The following is a 12,232-nucleotide window of genomic DNA, read 5'->3' as shown; positions in this document are numbered from 1 at the left end:
GTAGAGGCCGTTTGCGTAGTCCAGTCTGGAAGTGACTTCATCATGACATGAAGGACTTAGCAATGTAATATAAAGTCCAATTATGTCAATCTGAAACAGTTTTTAGAAACTATTTTAAAGAGAAGCAAGCATGCTCTGGTTCATGGTTTTGCAGGAAAAGATACAAAATGACAGTAAACAATAATTACTAATTAAACACCACATTCGAATGTGTGGCATTAAAAGGAAGGGAATGTTAGCAGTCACATTTTCCTTATCTTGAATTATTTTTTATTTTTTAACTTGCAAGCAAATCCTCACAATGTGAAATGTGGTTGTATCTCAAAGTGTGGGGGGGGGGGGGTTTATATATCATGCTTATTGCAAGAAAGCACAATATATCTTGATCTCTAGATTATATTTATTCTTCAATAACTGGTGTCTATTTCAATGAAAAACCATAGATATTAGCAACCAAAACGAGCTAGGCATAATGCATGAAGTTTGGGTAGAAGCAGCAGCTACAGAAAGAGTACAGCAGCTTGGCAAGGACATTGCCTGGTCACAGTAGATCCAAACACCCCTAGAAAAGATGTAGCAAAGATGTGAATGTAACCAAGAAGGACTGAGGCCTCAATTTGGAATGAGATTCATGTAATTTCCTAGGATAAGAAGAGCTGTGGTTAGAAATTGGAGGATCTCTGAACCATGCTGATAACCTTAAAACAAGCAGCTACTACAGAAGTCGAAATTGCGTGGAAAAAGTACACCTCGAGTCCTTCTCCACTGCACAAGAATGCCAGAAAAATAACAAAGTACATGATGGCCCGGTCTTCTGTGAAGTATCTATGCCATGCCAAAGGTTGAGATAGAAAGGTAAGCTCGATAAGAAAAAAAAAAGTGAGGGTAACAATACAGCTATTCCAAACAAGCCATAGTCTTAAATAGAAGATCAAGAGTTTGACGTGGGAGGTAAAAGGGGGTTAAAAAACCTTTAAGTGTAAGGGTAAAACATTAGACACTTTTTTTTTAGACTTTGTAGACTTCAAATATTCAGCAATCCCTAAAAAAATCTGTAACTGGTGTAAATTCCAAAATGCACAATTCTCATGTGGAAGATTCTGGTTGATTATATGATGCAGACACATACATTAACACCCTTTAGCACCCTCAGATGGGGCAACTGCTTCTCCATTATCTCCTCTGAACATGTGAAGTTGTTTTTTCCCCACATTTCTCATCCTGGAAAAATAAATCTTACTCTTGACCAGCACAGGGGGAGCTTTACATGCATTTCCAAGATTAAAAACGACCTGTACACTCTTCCTGAACACCAACAAACCTAAGAGTTAGTGGGTGTTCACCTAATTCGATTTGCTTACCAAGTGACAACTCCTCAACACCTTCCCCCAGGATCACTTACTATTCTACCCAAAACCTAGAATTGCTACTAATTTTAACACACTGGGGCATTTTCCGGAACTGTATCTGTGCAATAGTAAATGTTCAGAATTACACTTGCAATGTGAATAATCGGGCTCTGCATCTTGTAGTAGCTCCAAAAGACTCTTGCTACAATAATACAAAGGTTTCCACTCACAAACCCATTATGGTGATGAGAAAATGCTTAAGGACCAAAATTAATAATGGTTTGATTTGATCAGTGAATAATGGAACTACATAGTATTATTCAATTAAGTGGAGAAGGAATATTTCAGAGATACTAAATATTTCTTATTTCAATTGTTTCCATGCCCTTAACATTAACTTCACCTCCAGGTCCAAGATTTGTAATAACCCTAACAATGAGCTGGATAAACGTTTTATGGTACACGCCCTCAGCCAGGCATACAATATCTGTTGCTAAAATCCTAGCAATATCTTTTAGCTTCATATAGTTCAAAACAGACTCCAAAGAGTGTTGAACTAAGCATCTGCAAGACAAGATCTTTCAAACTAACAATTCAAACTAATTTGTGAACGCCCTTAAAATGGGTTATTAAGAGTGTTAACTGATATACAAGCTACTTACATGGATTGCCATGACTGGCAGGTCAATATAGTTGAGAAGCTCATAATGGTATTTCACAGACATGCAGGAAGAGAAAAACACCATAAGTTTCTTCTTGCGGTTCTTCTTAAGAAATGTGAAGAGCAAAAGGAACCTTTTCTCGGATGGACATACAACATATCCCTAAAAGGTTAAAATACATAATTGTTCCAGTTAAATCAGTTGTTACACACTGCACGACTTCCAAACATTTTATGAAGCTGGCTATCAGAAAGCACTTACTTGCAGCAGTGAGATATTAGCACTACCGTTTTTAGTATTTTATGCGTATAACACAACAACGCACTGAAGATACAAATCAACAGAAACAATTTCAAAGCCCCACAATGAGTCAACAACCGCAGTTACCATTTACATCTTTTGATTAAAAGAGGTATTGGGCTAAAACAATTATAACAAAGTGATACATTTTTCACTGTCCAAATGCCGCTAACAACTTCCACTGGATAAAAGCAGGTTCTAAATGTCTAATTTTCGTTTGGGTCTAGAATATGTGATTCACATGAAACTGTACATATACTATGAATGTTGACGAATGCTAGATCTGTACAACTAAAATTTCACATTTGATACTTACATGCCATCATAAACTGGCTTTTGATCCACTGATCTGGCCATTATTCAGACTCAACTGGAAAGGTGGCAAGCTCCCCTAATTATATTTTGTCTGATCCTTCGGATGTACAGCAATAGTGTTTGTTTACTCCTTGCATTTTGCCCAGGATCTCGGGAAGAGATACAAAACTGTCCCTGACACATTAAGCTTAGCGAGACAAAGTGATCAGTCCAGCTCAGAGCGAGACTCCCATGTGCAGCTTGAGTGAGAGGGTCATTCCAAGACATCCCAAGAATGATTTATGGGCTTCAGGAAGACACTGAAGAGGAGCACATTCTCTCCCATTTGTATGATCAGTTAATCCCAGGATGCGCCTATATGAAGCATTAATATTTTGACATACCAGGATACTGAACAAAGAAGCTGTAGGTAATATTTCCAACACAGGCTTCCTTATTAATACACACAAGACATATTGGGTGCGTGCATCAATGTGAAGGCAGTCATCGAATAGAAAAGTCTATGCTTGCTGTCGCCTTGTGCCACTAATTCAACTTCAGCACCTAAAATGACGGGTCACAATCCCACTCACAGGGGTACAATGTGGCTTCTGGAAAACTAACAGATGTTCTGGAACACCACTGCAAGCTCTGTTTGCTGCCTGCAACCACAAAGGCCCATCACAGGTTACTAACAGTGGCGGCAGCAGCGGTAAGAGTTGGAAATCCTGTAGATTAACCAGGGATTTGAGGTGTTCGCCAGGTATCTGACCCACCTGACAGTATTTGACGTTGAACTCCGTGGTACCCATGAGTAATTGTGGCGTGTGGCAAGAGCATGGCATGAGGATTGCTGTAATTAGGTCTGGGTAGAGGTAGTCACATATCCCACGTCTAAATAAGGGCGATACATTTGTGTTAATGTTCAGTTAAAATAAGCCATCACCTCTGGTACATGAAGTGGCTAAAACTCAGACTGCACCTGTAGAGTGCACACTTTTTTGTTAGGTGTCTCATACCTGGTGACTTACTTGTGCCTAGTAGATTAACAGTGTATAGAGTTGACACTTGGAATCAGAACTGCGAAAAATCAGATGGCTAAAGGCTGAGCATTTTAGGCAAGGTCTGATGCTAAAGAAAACATTCTTTCTCTTATGAACTTCAATAAAGGAAGTGGCTTTAAAGAGTTTATCATAACTTGTGGGCATAAAAGATTGGAATTGGCATAAACATGGGCAGTACTGATCGACAGTTGCCATTTTCAGAATGGAAGGCCACTTAAAATTAGATACTGTCAGTCAAGGTAAGAAAATGAAACTTTTGAATGACTGCTAACACAATCTCTACTAGCTATGCCTAATAGATGCATCCACTGCAGCATTATAGGTACCCACACAAGATGCGCAGCAGTATCACCGGCAGCCTGAAATTCAAGCAAAGCACAGAAATTTAGATGCTAGGCCAGTGTTTCCCAAACTGTGGGTTGAGAGCTGGTGGGTCGTCAAAGTCCACGCAATAAATGAAGATTACTTTAAATTCGGTGTTTCTTTGCTGGTACTTCCATGACAGAGGTAAATTGTCAGGCATTATTTTCTGACTAAGTGCTGCTTACTCTTAACATGATTGGGGCTTACTTCTCTTTCTCTGACTGCAGAATGAGAGGTGTTTTTTTAAGTGAACTATGTGGAAATCTTGCCGTATGGTATCGTTTTTTTACACACACAACAAAATGTAAATACCTGTAAAATGTATGTATTCATCAGTAAAGAAAGCAAAAATTAAGCACATTTGTTTTGTGATTTTGAAGTGTGCTGGAAACAGATTATAATAGGATCAAAATACACACACACACTTTACTTGTTGATACACAAGTAATAAATATGCATAGAAACCAGATCTTCACACATCAGTTGAGAGCAATATTTTTATCAGCAAAACTGCAAGTCTGTGCAACTTTAATGGCCATATCAAAGGAAAATGTGCTGTCTGTAAATGACAATTGCTACTTCCTTTCAGTAGTATTTTGCATTAGCATGATAATAGAAGACACTAAAAACTGTGAACGAGCACAGTGTAGAAAGGATCACATTGAGGAACATATCTGTTAATGTAAAAATACAAGTAAGAAATTATAGAAATAGCGAGGCAGATCCATTTCTAGGAAATGGGTATTATATGAGGGATTTCCATGGTAGAATTTTATCATCTAATCAGAAAAAAAGTAGGAAGTGCAAATTAAAGACCTCGCTACACCATACAAGATATAAAATTGTAGCATAGATAGAATCATTAAAGGGAATAAGACTATAAGGCAGGAAAAATGTATGTGGTCACCTACACAATGCGCCACACCTTGAACAAGCAGCAATAGGGTGTGCAACTAATAGCAAGTTAATCTGCATTCAATACACTAAAAATTGCTTTGCTATCCAAGAAATTACCTGCTCAAGACCATCCACTGTAGCAGTTTCCTTGTTATCATCAACACCAACATACAAAGGCTCCTTTTTAAGTGAAATTTTAGCCAAGTCTTCTACCTTACGTGTTTGTGTAGCAGAAAAGAGCATCGTCTGTCTTCGTTCTGAAGAAATGGAAAAAAAAAAACCATTGAAAATAAGCAGTTTACGAGCAAGCTAGCGTAACAGTAATCACTCAACAAGGCCCTGTAATCACCTAAACATAGCCATTATCGTTAAAACTATGCAAGCACTGTACACACACCCATTATAGAGGTAAGCTGTTACAAAAATAAGATTACAAAAGTGGAGCGAGAACTGATGCAGAATGTACTGTGTAGGCACAGATGGCTTTGTGCCCTTGTTACTAAGTTAACACGGGCTGTGGTACAAGGAATCTTCTGGCCAGGACACTGGTTGTTGCGGGACAGGGAGTTAATAGCACTAATGAAGCAATCTTAAGGTAAACTGATTTGGGGGGATATAATTAAGTAAAGATAGGCAGGACCTCAGTTTAATTCCAAATGTTTCAAACTCTTCGCAGGATATAAAAAAACCCAAAAAAACTTCTCAACGCATTCCAGAGTAAATTGGAGCGGTCATTCTTCTGTTTTCCCACACATCAGAATACGTTCACAGCCTATATCACATACAGGAATCAGTCACTATTGTAGCCAATAAGAAAAGAATATACTAGAAAATATTGGATAAATTGACAATCTGTACAAGATACAATGCCGAAAACTACACTTTCATTCTATCCACATCATCCGTTTCTCTTATTAGGCAACAAGGCTGCTTATTTCATGATAATATTTTTAAGACACAAACTCTCACAACAACGAGCTAACTGTGAGCATGGAGCGTTAAACTGTTAAAGTATTTAAAAACTGATATTTGACTACGATCAAACACACTGTGACTCTCAAAAACTGTTCTGATTGTAGCAACTTTTAAAGCTGGAATTGAACAGCTCAGCATATCCTTTAAAAATGGCTTCCGATAAATGAAGAGGTATGGTAAAATAAACTACCTTAATTAGCAAGTGCAAGAGCCAGATAGAAAATTTAAAAAAATTAAGCCATGACCAATAATGTACTGAACTCTAAAATGAATATTTCCCCAAATTATGTATATAGGTTATATTTCACTGGGACAGACAGCTTGCGCCATTCAGTGTAAAGCATCAACTTAGTGACATTTTCATCAAAAGGTCAGGAAAAACCTGTGTAAATTAACTACTGAATTTAGTAAACTGTAAACTACATTTCACCATGGGGAAAAAAAAGAAATTAGGCAGAGAATGGTTCTACTAGCAAACGTTTCTTCTTGCAAAATGGTGTTAAAAACATAAAACCCCTTTAAAGAGGTGTCACATAACCTTATGAACAGATTTACAATGGCACGAGGTGCGAGGCTGGCAATGCCCAAAGTACTGTTAACTTCCCGAAATGTGGCAATAAAATAAAAAAAATTTAAAGATATTTTACAATATTTAGCAAGATAGAATATACAAATATTCAACAATACAAAAAATAAACAGATTCCAGAAAAAATGGTAAACGGAGGTTAGATGGACACTTACTTGGCAGAAGTTTTATTATCTGTTTCATTTCTTCTTCAAACCCAACCTCCAAGATTCGATCTGCTTCATCAATCACCAAGCATTGAAGGTTTTTGTACATAAAACCTGGAGTGTTCTACAAGATTGAGTAAATAAGAGAATATTATTTACGAAAATGTGTCTCTTTGGTCTGCCAAAAACTTTACATGACATTAAGTTGTACAAGGTGTACCTGTAAGTGATCCAACAATCTGCCAGGTGTTGCCACAACTATATTTACTCCATTTGCAAGTTTTTGTGCTTCCGCAGATCTGTTACTTCCGCCCATTATCAAACCATAAGTGTGTACATGATGGGTCATCAATTCTTTCAAAACACCATAGGTCTGCATAGCAAGCTCTCGAGTGGGAGAGAGAATGAGGACCCCGGTACCTGTGAAGAGGGTAAGAACTTAGGAGGTGAAGACAACCATTCAAATATGCTAATTTCACAATACTTGAAAAAGATACAACTGCGACAAAACAGGATTTGCTGACATACGCTGAAAATGGCTGCATTAGTCAGAATCACAAAGAGGGACCGAGAAGAATTTAAAAAGTGAGTCACCTCCACTTCCAAAACTCATAACCTCAATTGATCAGCAGATAGCGTGTTCCCCAAGACCAATGACCAACCCATCTCCCCTTCTCCTAGAAGGGCAACCAGTAGGGGTTTCAAAGGATTCTCACCCGCAAGGGCATGTTCTCATCCACACACACACTTACTAGGTCTGGACGGGATCAACCTTGATCTTGTTACAGCTATGACTGCATTAGGCCTGGCAGAACCACATGTAAAGGTTTTCAATTTTGTGGTATGCTTGTTACGCAAACTTCCCAAACTTTAGGCTATTATGCCACGTCGTTATGTGCCGTTGAAGGCAGAATGAGAGTGGGTAATGCTTGGGACACTTTTTTGCAGGTTTTCTTTTTTCAGTTAATAATGCATCACTGTGTTCAAAATAGACATTAGGATCCATTTTGCACTACAATATAGCACCAAGGAATGGCTCTCCATTAGGAATAACAGGTGTAAGTAATCTCATGTAATTCCACAAAAACAAGTTAAGTGAATTTCCATCCCCTGAACTTGTAGCATCTTTAACTTTATTAACAGTATGTAACAAAGGTATGTATAATTTGTCCTTAGGCAAACATTCTTGTGACATCATATGCGGCTATTCAAGCAGTTAACAAGACGGCATATTCTTCATGTTATTAAACTAGCAAGGTGTATGTACCCCAAACGTAAACGTGAGATTTTAAGATATGTTGATATTAATTAATGTAAATAATGGCTTTAAGAGTGGCTGAAAATGTTGTATGGAACCGAAAAAGAGTCCCTTTCACTTCAGCACCAAGAGACCAAGTCAGTAGTGTGCACTACATATGTAGTCAGTAACTCTGTAAGACAATTGTCACTCACCAACTGAATGATGCAAAACATTATATTTGTGAAAGTTAATCTTGAAAGCAGGGCAGCAACGATGTCTGATAGTGTATAATGATGGCATCAAGAACCATACAGAGATATACAGTAAGACAATGACTGGTATTTGTCATGACTGCAAATTTGACTTTAAAGTGACCAATTACAAACCAAATTTCAAAATATGTGATAATCTGACATTGAGTGTGTGAAAAGCCAGGTTTTAAGATGGGGGATTAACAGGAAGGTGCTGTTGCGTTGTAGATGTGTATAGCTCAGAACGAGAATATGGTGCTCCAATATCGGTGGGTGTTCACTGTAACGGGGGTTGAGATTTGCAGGCAATGAGAAGTGGAAAATTCAAAAAAGAATAGTGCCTACACCAATGGATACAGGCAGAGCTACTGAAGACAATGGTTACTGGTCTACAGTAGGGGGGTCAGGTGACGCTGTGCGAGTGAACACTTCGGAGATTTAATATGACTGGGACTGGAATGCAGAATGATAGCAGCCAGAACAATATGGTACTAGCATTAACAGAGAAAACTTGAATTAGCTGGTCATTGGAATACAGAAATTAGGCCAGCTGCAGAAGACAAAATATGGATTGAAAAAGTCAAAAAAGTATTACTAAATATTAGAACAATAGCAGAGTGGGGATATTTATGGCCTTTTAAATACTTATTAAATCTAGTTTAAAACATTACCAGTTATGGGGACACAAATGGAAGTGAACTATAATTCAAAAGTACCATTTCTTGGCATGAATTTTAGCTTGTAGACAAGTTCAATTGCAGGTATCAAGAAAGCCAGTGTTTTACCACTTCCGGTACGTGCAGCTGCTAGAACATCCCTACGAATTAAAGAAAGAGAACATTTACATTTTTAACAGAAGAAAAAGAAAATAAAAGCTTTAATATTGTGCACCATGACAACCTTTACACATTGGATGACATTTGTACTCCTCCCTTCGTTGAACTAGAGACATCCACAAAGCTTCCATTCAGGAGAAACAATACATTAAGAAGCAACAGTCTTCACTGAGAAGTGCACAGGTTTAAGATCGAAAAGCATCAAATTTAAGGCATTGAGCTATAGATTAAAGGCCAAATATAGCCTTGCACCCTTATACATCCAGGGACTCAAGACTCCTTATATGCCTACTCGTCTTCTGAGCTACTCTGGCCTCTCGATGTTTGCTACGCACAGGTTTCAACTAGTGACATGAAGGACGCTATTTTGACTACCTAAGTCCTAATTTGTGGAATTTCTCCCAGCCACTGTAAGGAACTGCAAATCCTTACTTGCTTTTCGTAAAAATATGAAGACTGTCTGTTGGTGTCCCTGTTATCTGCCTCCATCCTGCGCCAGGAAACCTCTTGGGGTAGCTGCGCGCACTAGAAGTCTGTGAAATAAATAAAGTGAGTATTTGTCTAAAACTTATTTTAACATTACCTAAATACGCACGGTCACTATTTAGAGTTCAAATTATTCCTAATTATTTGATCAGTCCAAAATTCTGAATATGATCAAGGTATAACTGTTTGGTATACGTTCAAAGTACCTCAAACGTTTAGGAGTTGGTTTTTCAAAACATTTTTGGGAGTGTGAGGGGTGGAGAAATCTGTCTTAGGTAACAATTTTAGATTCAAGTCCTCCGACTGAAGTGAAGGCTTCTCATCCAGTTCGTAGCAAATAATCACATCCTATACTTCACAAACAATCTTGCCAGTTCATGCTGATCAGCCAATTATGGTTGTTCTCGCAATTAAACAATTACCAAGACTTTTCACAGGGCACTTTCTTCAGTGGGGGGCGAAATGCCCCCTCCATCGCCATGACTACTTTCCCTAAAATGTTGGTTTATTTCCTCTAATGACTTGGCCTTTCACCTAGAGAAAGACCTTTCGTTTCTCATCACCTTTACAGAGTATGTCATCTTAATTTCACAAGCCGGTGGCCATATGACTGAGCTAAATCTCCTGACTAGCTCACCAGTTAGAAGATACAAGACTCCACTCTCTCCCCATGGTTCTGATGCAATTATACTTGTAGGTATACACATGACATCCTACAATGGCTCTTCCAGTCAATGTGGTTTTCAGAATTAATGGCTACTGCAGTACCTTTGCTTTGGTCTAGCATTCCCATACCTTTACCTTGTTTCTAGGTTTTTTTAGGTATCGGTGTCCTTAGTCCAGTATGGGTCAAGTATGGATTAAGGGGCAGACCAGGACTACGTCACCCGAAGACAAATGAGAAGGGCAAACCGGTATAGAGGATTTTAACAGGAAGGAAGAAGAACAATAGAAGGCCAAGAGAAAAAAAGAACAGGAATAAAGGCAGAATCAAAGATCAAACTAAGAATAACAGAAAAGGAGGGAAGCCAAGAATTGAGAGTGGCACACAAAGAGTTGACATTCAATTTAAAAAGTACCAGGCACTTCTAGCTAATTACGTTCTAGGTTTCAATTCTTTTTACTGCATTTTTTTAAAGGAGAAAAACACACAATACCAACATTTTATATCCTTATATTAAGCTTATTATATTCTAGACAAAACGGTCATGGGATTAGCCCAAAATGTTTGTGCGGCTTAACTTCAAGTTTACTAAAGGCATTTTAACTGGTTAAACTACCAAAATGAATAACTAATTTACGTGCCATTTATAAACCAGCTGCACTGTACACAGCAGAGGGACCAAATGCACAGCTCCTGGTATGCGCTTGTATAAAAAAAAAAAAAAAAAAAACAGCCTAATACAATGACAAAATAGAAGACTTATCCTACTGTTCTCATTCACAGTTCCTCAGGTGAATCCACTTTTTTTGTACTGCTGTGTTTGACAGAAATGCTGGATACCGAAAACAAAGGTTGTGCATATTTTCATTTTTTTTTTTTAATTATGCTTTTAAAAACGTACCTGCCCTCCAGAAGTGGCCGAATGCTTTTGTGTTGGATTTCTGTCATGTGCACAAAACCCATTTCAGTTATACCTTTCAGGGTGTTCTCGCTGACTTGATTAGCAAGAGAAGCAAATGCAGTATCTTCGAAGGCCCCTAAACATAAAATATTATTGGAGAGGCATAGTTGTTTAAGAGCTACGTAAACATATCCTTGTTCATGCACAATTTCATGAAGAAAAAGAAATCCCACAATGCTTGCAATTAACAAAATCGTATTTAAATTTGCAGAAAAGATTGGCAGAACTGGAGTTCTGACTGCCTACTATAATGCAAAGCTCACTTCCCTCATCTAACAGTTGGAATCTTCAAAGAGGGTCCTGCTTTAATAAAAGTTATAACATTAAGAACATGAGGAGAACTGGTAGGCTTCTAGCCCAACAATTATGTTAAAAACAGACTCTTATCAACTGCTTCACAAAGAGGAAAACAAGGTCAACTCTTCACTCATCCCATTGACAAAAATTTGAAAATTTCTACGAAACCGATGCAGTACTACTGCAGGCAACAGTTCCCATGAAGAAAGTGACCTCTTGAGTTCACTCTGGCTAACCAATTTAAATCAAGAGGCCCGCTGACTACCATAGGGCAAAAACACCCTCCAGGAGATAGAGATCAATATCACTGAGCTACTCCCATGGCAAGATTGTAGTATGCAGTCTTAAAGAAGCGGAGGCTTTTGAATTATTAGACCAAAGAGATTCTAACCAAGCTTCAAGGAACCCAAAACATGTTCTAATCCTTCGATCATAAACCACTCAAAAAATACATTTTATTGAATAGCCCTTACCCGTCAACCCCAAGGGCAACTTCGGATTTTCATCATCTTGCTCTTCATGGTCATCTTGAGAATCAGCATTCTCCTCTTCAGCATTATGCTCTTCAACTGCAGAATCTGGTTTGCTAATTTTTACTCTCTTAGCTCCTGCAAATGACAAATAAGATGCAGCAGTGGATCAGTTAAAGCATCAAGTTGTCTGCAAAAGCATATACACCTGCAAAAGGCAAATAAAGGGAACATCACAGGATAGGTCCAGATGAAGGCAATGCAAAACGTATGCAATAATAATAATTATAACTTATCGATCCCGGAAGCAAGCTCAACACTGTCAAGCTTAGGTCTGCTCTTGGTGAGGAAGGGGCGAGGATACCAAACTATGCATCCAACTTCAACGCT

General features: G+C 38.2%; 1 protein-coding gene across 1 annotated transcript in view; it reads right to left on the bottom strand.

The window, feature by feature from the left end:
* DDX18 (DEAD-box helicase 18) overlaps positions 1–12,232 on the bottom strand; it is an 89,067-nt gene that overhangs the window by 57,984 nt on the left and 18,851 nt on the right. The window contains exons 3-9 of the mRNA XM_085647460.1: positions 11,846–11,980; positions 11,016–11,151; positions 8,845–8,945; positions 6,858–7,057; positions 6,647–6,761; positions 5,047–5,186; positions 2,012–2,173 (exon numbers count right to left, since the gene is read on the bottom strand). Of these exons, the coding sequence (XP_085503586.1) occupies positions 2,012–2,173; positions 5,047–5,186; positions 6,647–6,761; positions 6,858–7,057; positions 8,845–8,945; positions 11,016–11,151; positions 11,846–11,980 (989 nt within the window). The remainder of the gene's footprint in view (positions 1–2,011; positions 2,174–5,046; positions 5,187–6,646; positions 6,762–6,857; positions 7,058–8,844; positions 8,946–11,015; positions 11,152–11,845; positions 11,981–12,232) is intronic.

The sequence above is a fragment of the Triturus cristatus genome, chromosome 3_2, assembly GCF_964204655.1.
Source record: "Triturus cristatus chromosome 3_2, aTriCri1.1, whole genome shotgun sequence".
NCBI classification, from domain to species: domain Eukaryota; kingdom Metazoa; phylum Chordata; class Amphibia; order Caudata; family Salamandridae; genus Triturus; species Triturus cristatus.
This window is presented reverse-complemented; position numbering and strand designations above follow the sequence as displayed.